Source organism: Eutrema salsugineum, unplaced genomic scaffold, assembly GCF_000478725.1.
Source record: "Eutrema salsugineum unplaced genomic scaffold, Eutsalg1_0 scaffold_1, whole genome shotgun sequence".
NCBI classification, from domain to species: Eukaryota; Viridiplantae; Streptophyta; class Magnoliopsida; order Brassicales; family Brassicaceae; genus Eutrema; species Eutrema salsugineum.
The window spans coordinates 5,843,699-5,860,639 of record NW_006256909.1 but is presented as its reverse complement, the minus strand read 5'-3'; the positions used below and the strand labels follow the sequence as shown (position 1 = coordinate 5,860,639).

The window sequence follows — 16,941 nt, the reverse complement described above, 5'->3', positions numbered from 1 at the left end:
AACAGATGGTTTTCATATCGAATTTTTTAAACAGCCACGTCAAGAATAGACTAACAAAGTATTACAAGGGCAAATCTCAGTCATTCACATCTCTAAGAAATGATTCAAGATTAACCTTAAACCCCTTTCATGATTCACCAAAATCAGTTCAATGATATGATAAAACGACCTTCCGCGTTCAGTTTAACATTGTATTCAATTGTATACAAGGTTCCCCAACCTAAATGAGACGAGAAAACTTAGAGCTAAAGAACGCCTTTTTCACTAATTGTGCAGAAGAATTTTCAAAACAGATAAAACCCCTTTTTGTCTTTTGGGTCGTTTAATAGTATGATGGGATGCATCAAATCTTGTAAACAGGGGTAATTCCAAGAAGGTGGAAGCATTTTCGCATGACAACAGCTGTTGCTTCACAAAGTAAGAGACGGCTTGTCTCCTCTGGAGAACCAATGACCTGTAAAAAATTAAATGTTTTAAGTGAAATCAAATTCAATGGAATTGATGATGCAGCTATGCAGTCTGATCTCACAATATTAAATAGAAACATCGAATGTCGGGTATGCACACCTGACAATTAGAGTAGAATGTGGTGTAGCGGTCCGATAAATCGTAGAGGTACTCGCACAGCACGCTCGGCAACAAGTTGGAGCAAGCTTCCTCCACCGTCTGCAAATCGTTCACACATGGGTTTTGCAACTGATCATTTCCTTACCAAGAAAAAGAAGTCAAATACGATCGTAGTATCTAATGAACAGTGTTACCTCCGCAAATCGAAGCAAGTGAAGCCCCAGTGCTCGCTCTTCTGCATGATCCAATGCTAGCTTTCCTGTCTGCAGTAAAGCAAATGTTGAAACGTATGAGTTTCTCTTTATCATACTGCTTATGGTAAACTTATAACAGTCTTCGTAAGTGTTTGAGGATCCATTATTTATGAAAATGTGAAATTAGATAGAACAAACCCAAGGAAAAAAAATTAAGACAAGAATCCCCAATAAAGGGCTTAGGGTGTGCAATAAAATTGAATCTTAAGACTTCCAAGATTTAAATGCTCAATGTAGACACTGGCATGGAGTTGGCAGTTAAAAAAACTACTGACAATTGTTAATGCCTTCAAAACAAATAGATTTTAAATAGCATTTCCGTTAATATCAAAGATGGAGGCAGTTGGAAAGTTCAGGTGCAGCCAAAAGGAAGAATAGAAACCAAAAAGTAGTTAAGCGATCTGTGTTCATGCGGCTAAAATACCTTTTTCAGCTCATCTATGTCTTTGCCAGACTTAGCGATGATTGAAGAGATCCGAGCATGGGCGTAAAGAAGGTAAACGGCTGTATTTCCCTGCTCATGACATGTGACTAATAAGCATGTGTAGGTTGACTGCATAAATGCAAAATGCAAACTAGGTGGAAAATTCCAGTACCTTGTCACTAAGCATTTGATCGAAGCTGAAAATATAATTTGTCGTTCTGTTGTTCTTCAGGTCAGCATACCTAAGAAAGAAATTAAACAAAACCGCAAGTTAGCAGTAGCATGAAATTACTAAAACCACTATAAAAACATCTGATAGAACACTCATCATATTTGTGCAGTTACAAAAATCACAAAAACGAGGAGGATGGAGACAATACTTACTTCACCGCACCATATCCAACTGCCTCAGCTGTTTGGTCCAGCTCCTCGGGAGTCCATTCTTTGTCCTTACCTAAACAGAGAAACAAGGGACGAATAAGACCACAAAATAACTGAACAAGTGAGCGGTTCAACAGTTCAAAACGTAAAGAGTGCTGACACAAAGTTAGATACCGCGCTCAATAAGGGCAGTTTTACTGCGAGTCTTGGCCTCGTCTAGCAAATCAACTAGGCGAACTACTTCTGAAGACCGAGTTCTAAATCGCTTGTTATCTTCCCCGAGGACGAGACCAAAACCAACATGGTCAACTCTAGGGTAAGTTTTATCACTGTCTGGAAGCCAACCAGCTTTCCTGGCAGCCTGATTCATAGTAACAGGATAACCACAGCACTGTTACGACTGACAGTTTTAAGCAAGACACTAAAAAAAAAAAAAAAATCATCAACCCTACTTTGAAGAACATATTAAAATGCTGCTGCTGGCCAACATCGGTAACATATATGATCCACTCAGCTTTCTCTTCATTAAGCCGATACCTGGGCCAGGCAGATTTAGCATCAGCAGACAATTCATTAAACAATATGCAAGTTCAGATCAAGCCACACACTTCAGCAAATACAGACACAAAAAGTCATAATCTATGAGATATATATCCAAAGAGTGCTACAAAAATACAGAACTTATAGAAGAACTAACTGAAAGATAACCCACCAAAGAGCAGTCAGATCTGTTGAGGCATAATTAAAACCACCGTCACTCTTAACAACTATGAGTGGGATGTTGAAGCCTTCGAGGAAAATCACACGAGCACCTTCACTTTCTTCAACCAACCCCTTGCTATTTAATTCCTCAATTACGTTAGCGATATAGGGGTTGTAAAAGCTTTCTCCCTGTAATGTATCAATGTATATTTCATCACCCATCCATGTTCCTCTTTTCCATTATGTCTCAAATAATATATTATCGTTCAATCTATTCCTTTACCTTTTCTTCAAGCTCAACTCGAAGGCGTTGATAAACCTTGGAAAACTCGGTTCGGCTGATTTCACAAATCTTAGCCCAAGCCTTGCGGTAAATAGGATCTCCACCCTGCACCGAAGAAACGAAAAAAAAATAGACAAGTGAGTAATTTAGGTAGCTAAGACAGCTGCATATTGAAACACTGCCAAACAGAAGAAAGCACCAGTAATTCAGGTTAGGAGAATTTTTACTTACCTGTAGACGGACCACAGCCTGTTGCGCTTTTTCCTTGAAGACCGGATCCAGATCAAATTTACTTTTTGATTCTTTGTAAAATGCCTGTCAGATGACATGTAATATTAGAAACTAAATTGCTTTGGTTCTTCACATAAAGTATATTATGCCAATATTGGTACATAGGAAGGACTGTAAAGCTCAAGAGGCCATAAGGCAGCTGACCTGAAGATCTCCAATTGCTGTCTCTGTCACACTATCAGTATCAGGAAATTTCTCAAAGAGGTACTCAATTAGCATGCCAAACTGCAGAATAAACACTGCTTTTATTTCTTTGATAAATATTAGAATACAACAATAAAGCACTCGGTCTGAAGGTTAAGAAATTTGTTTGAAAGCAGAAAGTAGCTACCTGTGTTCCCCAGTCACCAACATGGTTTCTGCGTAGAACTTCAACCTTTGAGTACTCGAGCATGCGAGCTAGCGTATCACCAATGATAGTTGATCTAAGATGACCAACATGCATTTCTTTGGCAATGTTGGGAGAGGAAAAATCAACTACAGCTCTCTTAACCGGAAGTGTAGGCGCCCATGTGTCGATTCCATCGATTAGCATATTTTCAATACTCTGCGGATAGATGACAAAACAATTATGCTAAACATAACTTATTTATGAGGACTAGAAAATGATTATGCAAGTGAGCAATACAACAGGAGCACCTTGGCCATCCACTTAGCTGATAGTACAACATTAATAAATCCAGGTCCAGCTACAGAGCATGATTCCACCATCTCAGAAGTAGGTAGACTCTTCATAAGGGCCTATGTGAAAAAGGGAACAAAATAAGAGTTAAAGGAAATATAAAATCCCATAAGAATCTGCTACAAGACACAGAGCATACAAAAGCCACGGAACTGTAAAAGGCCAATCAAACCACAAACCTGTCCAACAGCTGGAGGTCCCTTAAACTGAGTACCCTTTCCTTTGATAATGGACCATAGGCCCATTGCATTGTTACTGCAGACGACAATATGATGAATATCTAAATTAACAAACAGAAAGGAACTTTAGTTTCATTTGAATAAAGTGAAAGAGGGAGCACCATTGGTAATCTCCAAATTTTCCAGGTTGAGAGGCAGCAACCAAGGGCGCAACACCAGGTTCATTAGGAACAGTTAATTTCAGCGACACATCAAAGAGCTTCTCAAGTTGACGTTTTGGATTTCCCGTGAATTCTTCATTCTGTCACAGCACTCAAAAATCAGTCATCAAACGGGGAAAGAAGAGTATTATACTTAGACAGTCTCCTGGATTAAAACAAAAAGCCAAAAACTCTGACATACAGCTGCCATGGTTGCCACTGACTTTGATTTGATTGCGAAAGCAAATCTCCTACTCGTTGCTCTCAATATGCCTGTCTAGGTTACAAAACCACATAGCAAGATCAGTACAAGCAATAGCAAACCCTCAAAAAAGCAAGAAAAAAAAAAATGAAAACTGGATTGCAATATTCTCCTCTTCTATTGGAGTTTCATCTAGAATTCTTACCAAGGAAGAAAGTTTCATTAAAGCACTGCTACAGACCATGTTGAATTATAAACAAAACAAAAAAAGCTTATCTTCTTCAACATTTAGATGTTTTCAGTACTTCAAACACAAGGAAACCACGAAGGCTTGTTAAGAAAACAAGCAAACGCAATATTATTTCTCGAAATTCCAATCAAAATCCCCAAAAAAAAAACACCACTGGAAAACAATATCAGAATTAGCTAGCAGCACAGAAACTAAGGAAAATCGGCTCCCTCTGCTAATAACAAAACTCTCATCTCAACTAATACGGCAGTAGAAATGTTACTCCATGGCCTAAAGCTCGAGAAGCAATTGGAGAAATGTAGGCGAGAACAGAAATCACAAGTAGAGATAAGGAGAGAGAAACGGGAAGATTAGAGCTCGGAGAGAGGATTTTACCAGTCTGAGACGAGTAAGAAGACAAATAAGCGAACTGATGGTAACGAGAAAAACGATTGAAGGAGAAGAGAGAAGACGGCGGTGTAGCTGATACCGGAAAAAGGGTTAGGCTTAGTATTGCCATAGCAACTTCTTTCCTTCTTTTTTTTTTCTTTTTTTTATTTTTTTTCCAAAAGGAAACTAAATTTTTAATTTAATTTTAAAACAATTTAGGTGTTGGGCCAAAAAAAATACTAGGCCCAGTATGCAAAATATGTTTACGAAAACGTGGTTTGGCGTTTTAAACATTTTAGCGTCTGCGATCGGCAGATTCGCTGCACAATCGGCGAATTGCACACAAACCAGCGGGAAAGTTATAGTCAGTCGACGAGGAAGGCGAACATATAAGAAGGGAGGTGGAATCATACCACGGTGTATAAACTCAGACGATCGGCCGAACACGGCGGCAGACGAACGTAGTAGAGCCAGCGGCGAGAGCTGTGTCGTTAGGGTTTTTCTTATGTGCTGGAAAATCTGAGAAGTGCGGAATGATTCAGGAACACTTTTGAGTTTTTGAGGGTCCTTTGACTAATTTTTTTTTTACGTCATCCTTTGACTATTTATTCATTTCCACATTTTCTTAAATTCTTGTTATTATATTTTTCAAAAATTGCAATCGAATACATGAAGTAATCCGTATATATTATTTCACCCAAATCATTTTACAAATCATTTTTTGGGGTTATTAGTAGACATATTGATCGACCCAAACCGACCAAACTGTAAATTAAACTGGATTAAATTAAAATATAGTTAATCTTTTTCCAATTGCTTTCCATGTTAGTACAAACTAAATCAATAATACTTAGAGGATGTCATGATTGTAAAGCTATCAAGTTGTCTCCTCCCGCTAAAATGTTTCCCTAATCTTAATTAAAATGCTTTCAGACTAAGATTCAACTAATATTCCATTTTTCACCAAAGTTATGATTTTTCAATAAAACCACATTTTTTTGTTAAAGAGTTTGTCAAACCGACTCTGAATAAAAAGGTTATCGAGATATTTTTATTGATATTCGGATATGGCAAATCTTAGGACAATACATAATAGAGGGATATAAAAATGAAATCAAGAAAATGATTTCTTAGATAAACTAAAGAGCCAAAAAAAACAAATTTGCTTAGAAGAGAAACCCAAAGGCCAGAGTGACTACGGTAGCGAACAAAGCGGGGATCGACAAGGAAGCGTCAGAGGTGGGGCTCGGAGCCGGAGCCTCCACGGCGGCAGCCTGTTGCACGGCAGAGAAAGCTATCATCGCCACCAAAACAGCCACAAAGAGTTTCATCTTCAGTGCCTCCATTGGTGAATAATCTTGAGAAAGCAAACGAGAGAAGAGTTTAGAAGTTTGTGTGTTTTGTGGTGTGTTGTTATGTGTTGTGACTTGTGGGTTATATATACACATGGGTGCGTGTTAGGCCAACTGTGTATGTATCACTTTACAGTTTAACTAACACCAACCCATTTAATCAACTTTTAATTGTTTTAATTCTTTGTTTTTGTTTAAGATAAATTGATTTGTCTTCGAGTCATAATCTTTCACTGGATTCTAGATAAAAGTTGATTATGAATAAATTTGTGTAGTTGTATTATCTCTAAGACCTACAAAAATTCTTAAATTTCTTACTTAATCAAATCTATAATTTAAAACGAATATACTACTTTTCGTGGTTTAAGAACTAAATAAATCAGTTACACAATGCAGATCGATGTTGATGAACCTCATTTTTAAAGTTTATTTTTATCTTACGGTTAAATTAGTAAAGCATTAGTCTAAATAGTTAACGTTTTAAACTAAAAAAATGGTAGAGCAGATAAAACCAATTAATTAAGGGTATTTGGTTTATCAACTAAGATATTTAAAACAGCTGGAAAGAACCGTGCCGCCGACTTTAGTTGTTATCCAGTTTTTTTTCTAGAAGAATATAATAGTTTGCTTCAAAGATTATACAGTTCATAAGGTGTTAGCTTTCAAATGATACAGTTCATAATAAAAACGTTTTATTTATAAAGACTATGAGTAAAAGATCTAGGAAAATGTTGTTTTTTTCTGTGACAGTCGTGAAATGAACAGAAAATGAGAGAGTAATGAGCTGTTTGGCTGTTTCTTTATAGGTTAAGAATATGGAATTTGATTGATGACTCCATGTGCTCCTAGTTATGTATAATTGGCTGAGTCCATATCCATTTCTCCCCAATTATTGCTCACTATTCGATGAAAGAAGAATTTATAAAATGTAATTTTTCATTTTATTATATAACAATAAAAATAATAAAGAACTGTAGTTTATATGACTGCTATTCTTTGTAAATTGACAACGGGGTTTACAGTATATAAAGATTTGATATTATTTTTAAAGTTTTAAATCTCAAAACCAATTAATCAAAATAGATCAATCATGCTAACAGAATTATTACATGGGCAATTGGTCGGGGTATATATTTCAAACTAATATGATCGGGATATGCGGTCTGGTAGTTTGTACTAAATTCTTTTGATGATTTAGTAAAGACTGATCTCGGCTCTGATAGATGTATGGGTCTAGGTGTGGAACTTCCCGGTTCACAAAAAAAAAAAATTGTTGCATCTTATTCTCATTAATTTATAAAGACATTTCGAACCCCAGATTCATTTCTTTATTGTTTCATGAATGTTGCGGGGTGGTTTAATTAGCGAGTTCAAGCTCATGTTATGCCTATTGAATTAGGCTACTCTACCACACAAGAATTTGATTCAAATTCAAACTAAAGATATAAGAATCATGAAGCTATTTCAAACTTACAAAGTATAAACAAGCTTCTTTCTTGGAAGTCAAGAAACCAAAAACTCACAAAACCAAGAGACCCAACTCCCAAGAAAGATGGTTTGGTAGAAACATACCTTTCTTGAACTTAGAAATTGCCAATTACATCAGACACAGAGCAATAAAGGTCGAGACTTGCAATCAAATGGAAAAAAAAAAGATTATACCAACGAAATGTACCCGTTGAAGACAAACTGCGATGATCAGCGAGAGATCAAGAAGGCAAGAAGAGTATCAATGTGACAAAAACATGAAGAAAGCTCGCCGGAATTGACGATCAGACAAAATCTGTCTCCCAAATAAGTAGACACAAGTTTCCGAGGATCAGATTACAGAAATTTCCAACACTAAAACCGAATCAGCTACTCAAAATCCTCTTGATCTCTGTTCAATTTTACCACCGAAGATACAAAAAGAAAATCAAAGACTGCTCCACTAGTCTCAGTACTCCGAGATCAAACCGAGTCAACGGTGAAGTGCAGATTAAACACGAATTGATGATGGTCTAATCATCAAGGAGTGAAAAATTGAATGACCTCAATTCTAGACATATTCTGAATATGATATTCACAAGGATTCAAACTGTAACCAGGATCCTGATTCTTCAGCTAAGATCAGGAAACAAGATCCGATTTCTCCAAATCGCAAGACATTTAAAAAAAAAAACAGAGAGATTGAGAAAACAGAGTGACTGCGACAAAAAAAAAAACAAAATGAGAACTTTACAAAGAATCCAGTTTGAAACTGATCACTCAAAATGCAGATGAAAGTGGTTCTGATATGTAGCGACGGAAGCTGAAGCTGAGCCAGAAGCAAAAGCGTGAACATCACGATCGTCTTCTTCGTCAGCTTCAGGATAGAGCAAACCTGGCGGAGGAAGACAGAGGATAGTCAAGAACCATAAAGCGAGCCGACCCATTTGCTGGAGCGGGAAGAAGCAGACGAGCTCAAGCATCTCGCGGCTGCTTATACGATCGGACGGTGGGATCCGCCGTAATCTCTGCCAAATCTCCGCCGATAGATGGGCTACCGACATCACAGTCCCGCCGTTGAACACCATATATCAGTACAATACTAAATTACAGAACGTAACTGTTATATTTTTTTGTTTTTCTCTCTTTCTTGAAGAGTTGAAGAGGGTGATGATGATTCCGCGATTTCCGTCGGATTTGTCTAATGGTCTGGGTTTTTTTCCAGATCTTCAACCTTCGTGATTTTGCCACGTTGACTTCAATGTTTCATCATCATCGTTACTCATTTCACATAAGTTAGTGCCTAATCCGGTTGTTTAATTCCATATAATAATATTCAGCTAAGTGAATTTCGGTTTAAAATTTGGTTTTCATAAGGTGGGTCCGAGATTTGCCGAGTTGGCAGCATATCATGAGATCGAAGTACGAGAAAGCGGCTAATTCATGCCTCAACCGAGTGGAATGGTACCGATTAGTACTTGTACAATTATGCTGTGCTCAAACATGCCTTAACTATTGAAAATTTGAATATTCATACCTAAACTCAAATTTTTTGGCCAAAACATGCATTGACTTATTTTTTGTTAGTCAACTCTGTCAAATTGTTAACAGATATGAGTTAGCTGCCATGGTGGAATCTGTGTTGGAACGATAATACTAAACGACGTCGTTTTAAGTCGAGAAAAAAAAAAGTACAAATTTTTTGAACATCTAACTATTCAAACCATAGACATCCTCTATAAAACATCCCTTGATGCCACTAGACCAAATGCAATTATTAGTTGTAAGTCGCACCATTAAATATTTTTACTATTCCTACAATCATTAGAAAAATGAAAAATCTAAAGTCGTTGAAAGTCACGACATTTGTGAGTTTCACCAAAGCTCGAAAGGGTCTTCCTTTTATTAAATCTAATAAGATGTTTGTTGCTTTTAACTTTAAACAATTGAATTAAACTTTGCTGGTTTTTTTTTCGATTCTCAATACTCCTATGAATCGAATTCATCAAACGATTGTTGTTTTAGATCTGGTGAAATAAAACCAAATCGGCCGCAGGGTTAACGGGAGGAATCACGAGGAGACATGAGGAAGAAGGAGAAGCAGCAGAAGAAGAATTAAGAGTAGAAATCGGTTAATGGTGACGACAATGACGATTTCGATCCGTTTGCTGAGTTTTTCCCCAAATTTGAACACAGGCCTCGACGAAGAAGAAGATAGATTCTTCATTAAAAAAAGATGAATAACCAAACCAATACGATGTCGTATTTTTTTTTAATAATGGCCATGGGTAGTTTATATTGTTTAAGTGTGCGATAGGTTATCAATTACTTCATCTGGTCTACTGGTCTTCGGGCTCGGATAAGTGGGTATGGTGCAGGGTTTGAATCTTTGAGCTTGCAAAAAAAATTTTCTCAGAAATATACAAACGACGTAGCATCATATCTCTGAGATTCCAACGTGGCAAGTTAGTCAGCCCAGTATAAAAAGTCAATGCATGATTTGGCTATAAAAATTCTAGTTTGGGAATGAATTTACACATTTTAAAGAGTTCAGGTACGTATAAGCACAATATTAAAGTATAGGCATAAAATGATACTAGTTCTTGCGGTTCATTTTAAAGAGTTCAAGTACGTATAAGCACAGTATCAAAGTATAGACATAAAATGATACCAGTTCTTGCGGTTAAGGCATGGGCCGCTTTCCCCGATCGAAATACTGTAAATGATTGCTACTAATCCTAACGGCGCCGTATCAATTGTTTGCGTATTAGGGTTTAGGCCAACCACAACTTGATCAAACTCCTCTGATTAATATATCAATGACCCAGCTCTGGAATCTTCTTGGTCTCATCTTGTCATTTTAGAAAGATCCAAGAAGCACTAAGGAACTACGAGGGTAATCTACAAACAATCAAACTGTTAAGTTTTTATTTTTATTTTTTTATTGTTCATCTACTCGGAAGTATGAACCCCTTTAGGATTTATAATATACAGGCAACGATCGTAGACAATTTTTGTCCTTTGGCCACTACTAGCTGTAAGCTTGAGAATTCAGGGGAGATAGTGTTTGAACATGGACATTATCAGTCAACTTTCGGATGATTTGCTCTTGCGAATATTGTCATGTGTTCGGACAAAAGGTGTTGCGGCCACAAGTCTTTTGTCCAAAAGATGGCGGTCCCTTTGGATGTTAATCCCGAATCTTGAATACGATGATAGCACTCACATTGGTGACTACAAGTCCTTCTCGCAGTTTGTTTACAGGTCCTTGCTATCAAATAAGGCACCCGTTCTAGAATCTTTGCATCTGAATCTTGGCGCTGACTGTCCTGTTATAGATATTGGATTATGGATCGATATTGCAGTTAGTCGCCGTGTGCGTGAGTTGGAAATTTCTATTTCTTCATCCGTGAAAGGCTCTGTTAGTGTTAGTTTGCCGAGTAGCCTATATTCCTCCGAAACGCTTGAGACCCTGAGACTCATCAGTTGCGTTCTTTTGGATGTTCCTGTTCACGTTCGTCTCCCGGCTCTCAAAACTCTGAGCCTTAGGCTTGTTGATTACATAGACGACACGGCTCTACCACGTCTTTTATCCGGTTGTTCAAGACTTGAAGGGTTGCTTGTGGAACGATATGATGGAGACACAACAACGGATGTCACTGTTGTGATCCCTTCTTTACAAAGATTAACTATGTTGGACCAAAATTCTGGAACAGCTGGTCGGTTTGTGATAGATGCTCCTTGTTTGAAGTATCTTAACATTAAAGATTGTGTGCTTTACAACTTTCGTCAAATTGAGAATACGCCTGAGTTGGCTGAGGCACATGTTGAGATTACTCATGGAGCTACTCAGAAGTTTCTGAGTGCTCTTACTTCTGTCAGACGCCTTTCTCTATGTTTATCACTTTCAGAGGTAATAAACAAATCTTGGAATATTGAATCTTGTGATTGTAGATTATGATTCCTCTCAATTTTTTTTCATTTATGTTGTTGTTTTTAAATCAGGTTATGCATCCTTCTGGTATGAGTTTCAATCAGCTTGTTCATCTGGACTTGTATACAATTACTAAAGGTTGGTGGGATCTACTCACATGCTCCAAGATTCCCCCAGGCTACAAGCTCTCAAACTTATCGATGTACGAGTTCTGTATAATCTTGTTTAATCTAGTTTAGTTTCCCAATATGATTGACTGATAATAACGATGATGTTGTGTTTTAGAAACATGATTCTGGTTGTTCTGCCAAAGAACCCCCAATTGGTTGGAAGCCGTCGAACTCTGTTCCCAAGTGTTTTTTGTTTAGTCTCGAGGCTTTTGTGTGGATCGGGTACAAAGGGAGACAAGGTGATAGAGAGCTGGCAACATATGTCTTAAAGAATGCTGCTTGTCTGAAGACAGCTACTTTCTCTCCAGAATCTACTAATGTGGGAGACAAGTATCAGATGCTCAAGGAGTTGGCATCTGTACCTACAGCTTCAATATCGTCTCAGCTTCTTTTCGACTGAACAATTATCATACATTTAGTTCTCTTGGTATCTTTTCTTATGGCTGTTTTTAGTTTTTGGTTGGAACTATTAAGTGGATTTGGTCTGAAGGTTACAATCTTTTATCAGAAGCGCTTATTGTAGCTTCTGATGTAGTTCCTCTGCATATTTTGCCGTAGTTTATTAGTAAGCAGAATAATGAGGATTAGATTTATAATGGGACCTGACGGGCTGAGCTGTGTTCTGGAAGCCAATCCGGTTTAATTCTTCGATACAACCAATTTTTCTCTTCTATATTTCGAACCATAAAGTCGAGTAGTTTTGGTATCTCAAACAAATCAAGATTCTAGGGCATTTTCATGTTCTGTTATCGCCTTTGTTTGTTTTGAGTGTTTTATTTCGTCTGCCCATAATTTGTTTCTGTATTCAACTGTGTTGGATTTATGTCAGGTTTCAATCACTACGGATCATTATACATCAAGGAATCACACGCAATTTGATATTTCGTGGAAAATATTACTTCAAGAGGATTACTAATCATTGTATGCCATAGTGAATGAATTTTATTAAATTGAATTACATGGATTGATGAGGAAGGTCATCAGGAAAAAGAAATGTCTGAACATGGACAAATGGTGTGTTTAAAGCAAATGATAGGTAAATTAAGTGAAAATCAACTTTAGTGTAAGAGTAACAAAACAAGGCCTCAGAGATCTTGGTGGTTAACCGATCATCAACTGAATATTCTTCATCAAGAGTAGCAAATATTTTTCTTGCATCACTGGCCTACTCAAAATATACTGAGAAAACATTAAAAAACAAAAATTGAAATAGCAAATTGGGAAAAAAAAAAACAAATAAGATGAGCAATTTGTGATTTTCTTTATAAATGATGATGAATCAGAAGTAGCTGGTTTATGATCACATCTTTCCCGAAGGAAATCAATGGGAATCCGAATGATTTCTTTCGTCATCTCAACACCATCTACAGATTTAAGTATTTATAAAGACCTCAATCAAAAGTGAAGATCTAATTCACCAAGAAAATAATACGAATCAGAGAGCAAAGAGAAAGAAAAAAGAGGAGTATGATGATGAGTCAAAAGTAGCTGGTTTATGATCACATCTTTCCCGTAGGAAATCAATGGGAATCCGAATGATTTGTTTCATCATCCTTACCATCAAACCCCTCAAGATTTCGAAAGCTATATAACACAGAACATTCGAATCTAGGACTAAGAGAACAACATTCCTAACGATAATTTCTCATGAATCATCAAAACCCGACAGAGAAAGAAAAAAAGAGATTTAAGAACATTGACGCGAGATAATGAATACAAGCAGGAGAGAAGTTGTATATATACGGCGACGAAGAGGTTGACTACGAAAAGGAGCCCTAATCTCTCTTCTTTGACGAGACGCTGTCGTATTACATGAGGGCTTATGGGTCGGATCTTTTCGTGGGTGGGCGTATAATTGGTATTTTAACTTTCTGAATAAATTAAAGTTCTTTCAATGGGACTAAAGCAAAACAATTTATCTTGGCAAACATAATTACACGAAAAACCTGATTATACCAGCTTTGTTACTTAATATGGGACAAAAGTGAAGGAGAATACAAACACACAAAAACATGAAAACTTAGCTATTACTAATTGTTAATATATATTTTAGAGCAATATATAATACAGACTTGAGAGCATATTGTGTTCTTAGCAATAATCATGTTGAGCTGCAATGGAACGATAGATTCAGTCTCAAGTACGAAAGCTTCGGACCAGAAGCTGCCTGTGAGGACAGAATCTCTCCTGAGACTGTGTCTCGCTCTATATATAAGATCATCGGATCAACACTTTGCCAACGAACTATTTCCGAAGACCAAAACCTGAGGTTGCCTGCCTCCAAACGAAGAAGATGCGGGTGTGTTCTAACTTAAACCGATACTTCTTGCTTCAATTCTAAAGCTTGAGGTGTTGGTGTTGGTGTTGCTGCTCTATCCTTGACAAATGTCCTAAGGCACCCGTTGATTATGCGTGGCGCTGCTCCATCACAGAACCGTTTTGCAAGATCAACAGCCTTTCTCGCATCATTTTTGTAACAGTGTTAGTTCACAACAAGATCAAGGTTATTGCATTGCAAAGCTAACTGAACAGGGAGATATATATAGAGAGAGAGAGAGAGATACCTCGTTAATGACGATTGGGTGTCGAGTTTCAAGGACTGCCACTTCAGACATTGCTAAGTGAAGAATCGAAAACTCTAGTATTCTTCCAGCTGGTGCACTCTGCGAATAGGTGCAGCAACATTCATAAGGTATTTTATTGGTAGTAGGAGATGAATATATATATACATATATATACAATCACACACCAAAATAAGTTGCTGCTTCTAGTTTCTCAAGCTAATTCAAAAGCAAAAGTTGATCTCAGGGTGCAAACAGCTTGTAATAATGAGAGCTATCACAACATAGGGGCAATGATCAGAAATGAAGCTTTGAGTTTGGTGATCCCTTAGATTTCAATTATTCAGTACTTGCCACGAGTTGGAAGTTCAAGTGGTCATTTTTTTACCTTCCAATCTGGCGGGGAAATTTTTTCGATGATGACGACATGACTATCCCATTTATCAACCACTGCAGCCAATAGTTTCTTTGCAAACCTTTGGAAAAGCACGTAGTGGGAATAAAGCATTCAGATTTTATTTCAGAGTAAGCAGCAATTACAAACCACTGAAACAATTTATAGATTACCGTAAAACAAGTTTGCTGTACACCAGCTTAGGGGGAGCTGAAAGCACTTCTGCTTCTGCAGAAAGAGAGGATAAACAGCAGGTTAAAAGATAGGAAATTTCCATGAGCCACAAACAAGAGTCTCTTTGCGATATAAGTAAAACAAAACACGGAAACATATCTTCAGGATAAAACTTACCGATTTTCGATTCGTTTTCATCACGGCGCACAAGCTCATCTTCCTCTTCACTTGTTTCTGTTTTAACTGGGGGTCCTCCAAAACTCATGTGATTATACTCCAACAGAGACGTCTTGTCAAACTCGTATCCAGGCTCTGTACAAACCAATCATTATTATTCACTGAAGTTATGTCACAAGCATATAAATGAAGAATCAAGCAACTGATTTTTACAGAGTGGACTAATCAGAACCAGGATATAGTATCCACAAAACCACATAAATTACAATGAGATTCCTACATTCGTGACTTTATTGCCGCAGGAAACAAAACAAGATCAAAACATGTTTAGTAGGTACTGGATACTTACCTCTTCTTGCATTTATCCTCTTCTCAAAGAGCCGAATTGGGTCTGAACCTTCTAAGCATGCGGCATAAAGTATTACCCTGTTAAAATCATCCAGAAACATATATCAGAGAAGGCAGATTCATCATTCATATAAATAGCAAAAAAACCATACAGTAGTTCATCTTTAGCTGAAACTTTGAAATGAAGTAAAAAGACTTGATTTTTATAGACTTGAGGAAATATCATTTCAGGTTTGAGCACGACACACATGCAATTCTCTAATCTGAGCCTAATTCGTGTCCCACCAAGCCGCAAAGATGACGGATTGTTCCAATTTCAAGTAAAGGCGAATTCTCTCATTTCCAGCTAAATTTCCAGTTCCATAAAAATCAACGAAGCGAATAAAATTTCAGAAACGAGCATGGAAGGAACCAAAGAGAGAAAATAAAAGCATACAGAGCGAGCTCGCGGGCGGCTCGAGGGCTGCTTAATCGGCCGCTCTTATCTATCTTCGGCATCGGGACATCTTTCACTTCCTCCGCGGAAATTGTCGGCGTACGTAGAGCGCCTCTCGCCGGAGATAGAATCAGCCGTAGTGACGACGAACGGCTATTTGCCGTTCGCAGGGATACCAAGTTCGTCGGCCGGAGCGAATCCACAAGTGTAAATCCTAGAGAACGATGAGAATCAGGAGAAACATTACTGGAGAAGTAACAGAGACTCGAGGAAGAACGTAGGCAAAGCGGCGAAATGCTTCCCTCCATTTTTGTTTCGAGCTCTCCTGCTTCTTCGTGTTTAGTGAGAAGCAGATAACGATATCCGTAAAAATTAAAAATTTAAAACCGGAAAAGAAAAAAATCTATCGGAGAAAGGGATAAAAGAAATGCAAGAAGAAGAAACGTACGACGACGTTTTCAGAACTTTGACCAACTAAATCGATCGAACCTATGACCTTCGCATAAATAGCACGACGCTCTAACCAACTGAGCTAATAGGCCAATACGTTAAATATTAGTACGTGATAATGAGTTTGATTGGTGGCATCAACTGCTCCGTTGAGACAGATGATTAAAAAAATACTATAATCAGTAAGATTGGTTGGAGAAAGCGTTTAAAACGTTGGTTGTAATCAGCGTTTGAAACGAATGGTTGAAAGATGATTTAAACGGTTAGAAATTAATTTTTAAACGGTTATAAACTATTAAAAAATGAGCATTTAAAGTAAACGATAAGTTGTAACCAGAATTTTTTTTAGTAATAAAATATATGATTTAATATCGATTTCTAATAATAAACTAGTAAAGTTATTTGTTTTTTGTATATATATATATATGTGTTAATTTTTTTTTGTTATTACATTCAATTCAAATCATTTAAAAAAGAATTATTTTGAATTGTTTAAAACTATTTCAGAAATAATTATTGTAATTTTTGTTTACTCAATTTTCATATAATAAAGTTAAACTATGTATTATATTATTATTGTATCATTTTATAAATAATTATCTAAAAATTTTGTACTAATAATTTTATATATTTACACTATTTAACCGCTGTAATACTATCAATCAAGCTAAATTTTCAACCGTTTTCTGTTATA

The 16,941-nt window shown here is 37.0% G+C and overlaps 5 protein-coding genes and 3 non-coding genes across 11 annotated transcripts; 1 reads left to right on the top strand and 7 right to left on the bottom strand.

The window, feature by feature from the left end:
- Nucleotides 1-133: 133 nt before the first annotated feature.
- On the bottom strand, nucleotides 134-5,296 carry LOC18029296 (arginine--tRNA ligase, chloroplastic/mitochondrial). 4 transcript variants are annotated; one of them, XM_006413143.2, is made up of 18 exons: nucleotides 5,198-5,296; nucleotides 4,166-4,240; nucleotides 3,925-4,064; nucleotides 3,764-3,839; nucleotides 3,542-3,643; nucleotides 3,234-3,449; nucleotides 3,047-3,127; nucleotides 2,843-2,926; nucleotides 2,612-2,716; nucleotides 2,339-2,517; nucleotides 2,079-2,163; nucleotides 1,801-1,987; nucleotides 1,630-1,699; nucleotides 1,418-1,487; nucleotides 1,246-1,335; nucleotides 762-830; nucleotides 568-666; nucleotides 134-454 (listed from the first exon to the last, which is right to left on the bottom strand). In XM_006413143.2, the coding sequence occupies exons 2-18, from the start codon at nucleotides 4,172-4,174 to the stop codon at nucleotides 344-346; spliced, it is 1,773 nt and encodes a 590-aa protein (XP_006413206.1). In that variant the 5' UTR covers nucleotides 4,175-4,240; nucleotides 5,198-5,296; the 3' UTR covers nucleotides 134-343. The 4 variants fall into 4 exon arrangements, with proteins under 4 accessions (XP_006413206.1, XP_024005156.1, XP_006413208.1 ...); XM_024149388.1 differs by having other exon boundaries at nucleotides 4,166-4,236; nucleotides 5,198-5,295; XM_006413145.2 differs by lacking the exon at nucleotides 5,198-5,296 and adding an exon at nucleotides 4,791-4,953 and having other exon boundaries at nucleotides 4,166-4,236.
- Nucleotides 5,297-5,815: 519 nt separating this feature from the next.
- Nucleotides 5,816-6,186, bottom strand: LOC18029295 (arabinogalactan peptide 13). Its single transcript, XM_006413142.2, has one exon. It carries the CDS (start codon nucleotides 6,128-6,130, stop codon nucleotides 5,951-5,953), a length of 180 nt encoding a protein of 59 aa, XP_006413205.2. The 5' UTR covers nucleotides 6,131-6,186; the 3' UTR covers nucleotides 5,816-5,950.
- Nucleotides 6,187-8,330: 2,144 nt separating this feature from the next.
- Nucleotides 8,331-8,857, bottom strand: LOC18029294. The gene has a single exon (XM_006413141.2). It carries the CDS (start codon nucleotides 8,689-8,691, stop codon nucleotides 8,380-8,382), a length of 312 nt encoding a protein of 103 aa, XP_006413204.1. The 5' UTR covers nucleotides 8,692-8,857; the 3' UTR covers nucleotides 8,331-8,379.
- Nucleotides 8,858-10,420: 1,563 nt separating this feature from the next.
- Nucleotides 10,421-12,297, top strand: LOC18029293 (F-box/FBD/LRR-repeat protein At4g26340). The gene is given in 5 exon segments (XM_024149809.1): nucleotides 10,421-10,499; nucleotides 10,598-11,516; nucleotides 11,609-11,690; nucleotides 11,693-11,739; nucleotides 11,823-12,297. Coding segments are annotated over 4 exon segments (1,254 nt in total). The 5' UTR covers nucleotides 10,421-10,499; nucleotides 10,598-10,676; the 3' UTR covers nucleotides 12,108-12,297.
- A 491-nt stretch (nucleotides 12,298-12,788) lies between these two features.
- Nucleotides 12,789-12,873, bottom strand: LOC112082493. The gene has a single exon (XR_002897167.1). It is a non-coding gene; the product is annotated as a small nucleolar RNA SNORD24 (small nucleolar RNA).
- Nucleotides 12,874-12,981: 108 nt separating this feature from the next.
- Nucleotides 12,982-13,066, bottom strand: LOC112082590. The gene has a single exon (XR_002897256.1). It is a non-coding gene; the product is annotated as a small nucleolar RNA R12 (small nucleolar RNA).
- Nucleotides 13,067-13,180: 114 nt separating this feature from the next.
- On the bottom strand, nucleotides 13,181-13,265 carry LOC112082589. The gene has a single exon (XR_002897255.1). It is a non-coding gene; the product is annotated as a small nucleolar RNA R12 (small nucleolar RNA).
- Nucleotides 13,266-13,644: 379 nt separating this feature from the next.
- LOC18029292 (transcription antitermination protein NusB) lies at nucleotides 13,645-16,169 on the bottom strand. Its single transcript, XM_006413139.2, has 7 exons — nucleotides 15,798-16,169; nucleotides 15,363-15,439; nucleotides 15,014-15,148; nucleotides 14,836-14,890; nucleotides 14,657-14,744; nucleotides 14,272-14,370; nucleotides 13,645-14,162 (listed from the first exon to the last, which is right to left on the bottom strand). The coding sequence occupies exons 1-7, from the start codon at nucleotides 16,103-16,105 to the stop codon at nucleotides 14,019-14,021; spliced, it is 906 nt and encodes a 301-aa protein (XP_006413202.1). The 5' UTR covers nucleotides 16,106-16,169; the 3' UTR covers nucleotides 13,645-14,018.
- Nucleotides 16,170-16,941: the final 772 nt, after the last annotated feature.

Excerpts from the sequence above, each read along its gene's own strand:
- LOC18029296 (XM_006413145.2), bottom strand. The coding sequence starts at position 4,914 with ATGGCAATACTAAGCCTAACCCTTTTTCCGGTATCAGCTACACCGCCG. Across the intron at positions 3,644-3,763 it reads GACCTCCAGCTGTTGGACAG|GCCCTTATGAAGAGTCTACC; the intron begins GTTTGTGGTTTG and ends TTTTTCACATAG. Across the intron at positions 2,164-2,338 it reads ACAGATCTGACTGCTCTTTG|GTATCGGCTTAATGAAGAGA; the intron begins GTGGGTTATCTT and ends TGCCTGGCCCAG.
- LOC18029295 (XM_006413142.2), bottom strand. The coding sequence starts at position 6,130 with ATGGAGGCACTGAAGATGAAACTCTTTGTGGCTGTTTTGGTGGCGATG.
- LOC18029294 (XM_006413141.2), bottom strand. The coding sequence starts at position 8,691 with ATGGTGTTCAACGGCGGGACTGTGATGTCGGTAGCCCATCTATCGGCG.
- LOC18029292 (XM_006413139.2), bottom strand. The coding sequence starts at position 16,105 with ATGGAGGGAAGCATTTCGCCGCTTTGCCTACGTTCTTCCTCGAGTCTC. Across the intron at positions 14,891-15,013 it reads TGAAAACGAATCGAAAATCG|AAGCAGAAGTGCTTTCAGCT; the intron begins GTAAGTTTTATC and ends CTCTTTCTGCAG. Across the intron at positions 14,371-14,656 it reads TTTCCCCGCCAGATTGGAAG|AGTGCACCAGCTGGAAGAAT; the intron begins GTAAAAAAATGA and ends ACCTATTCGCAG.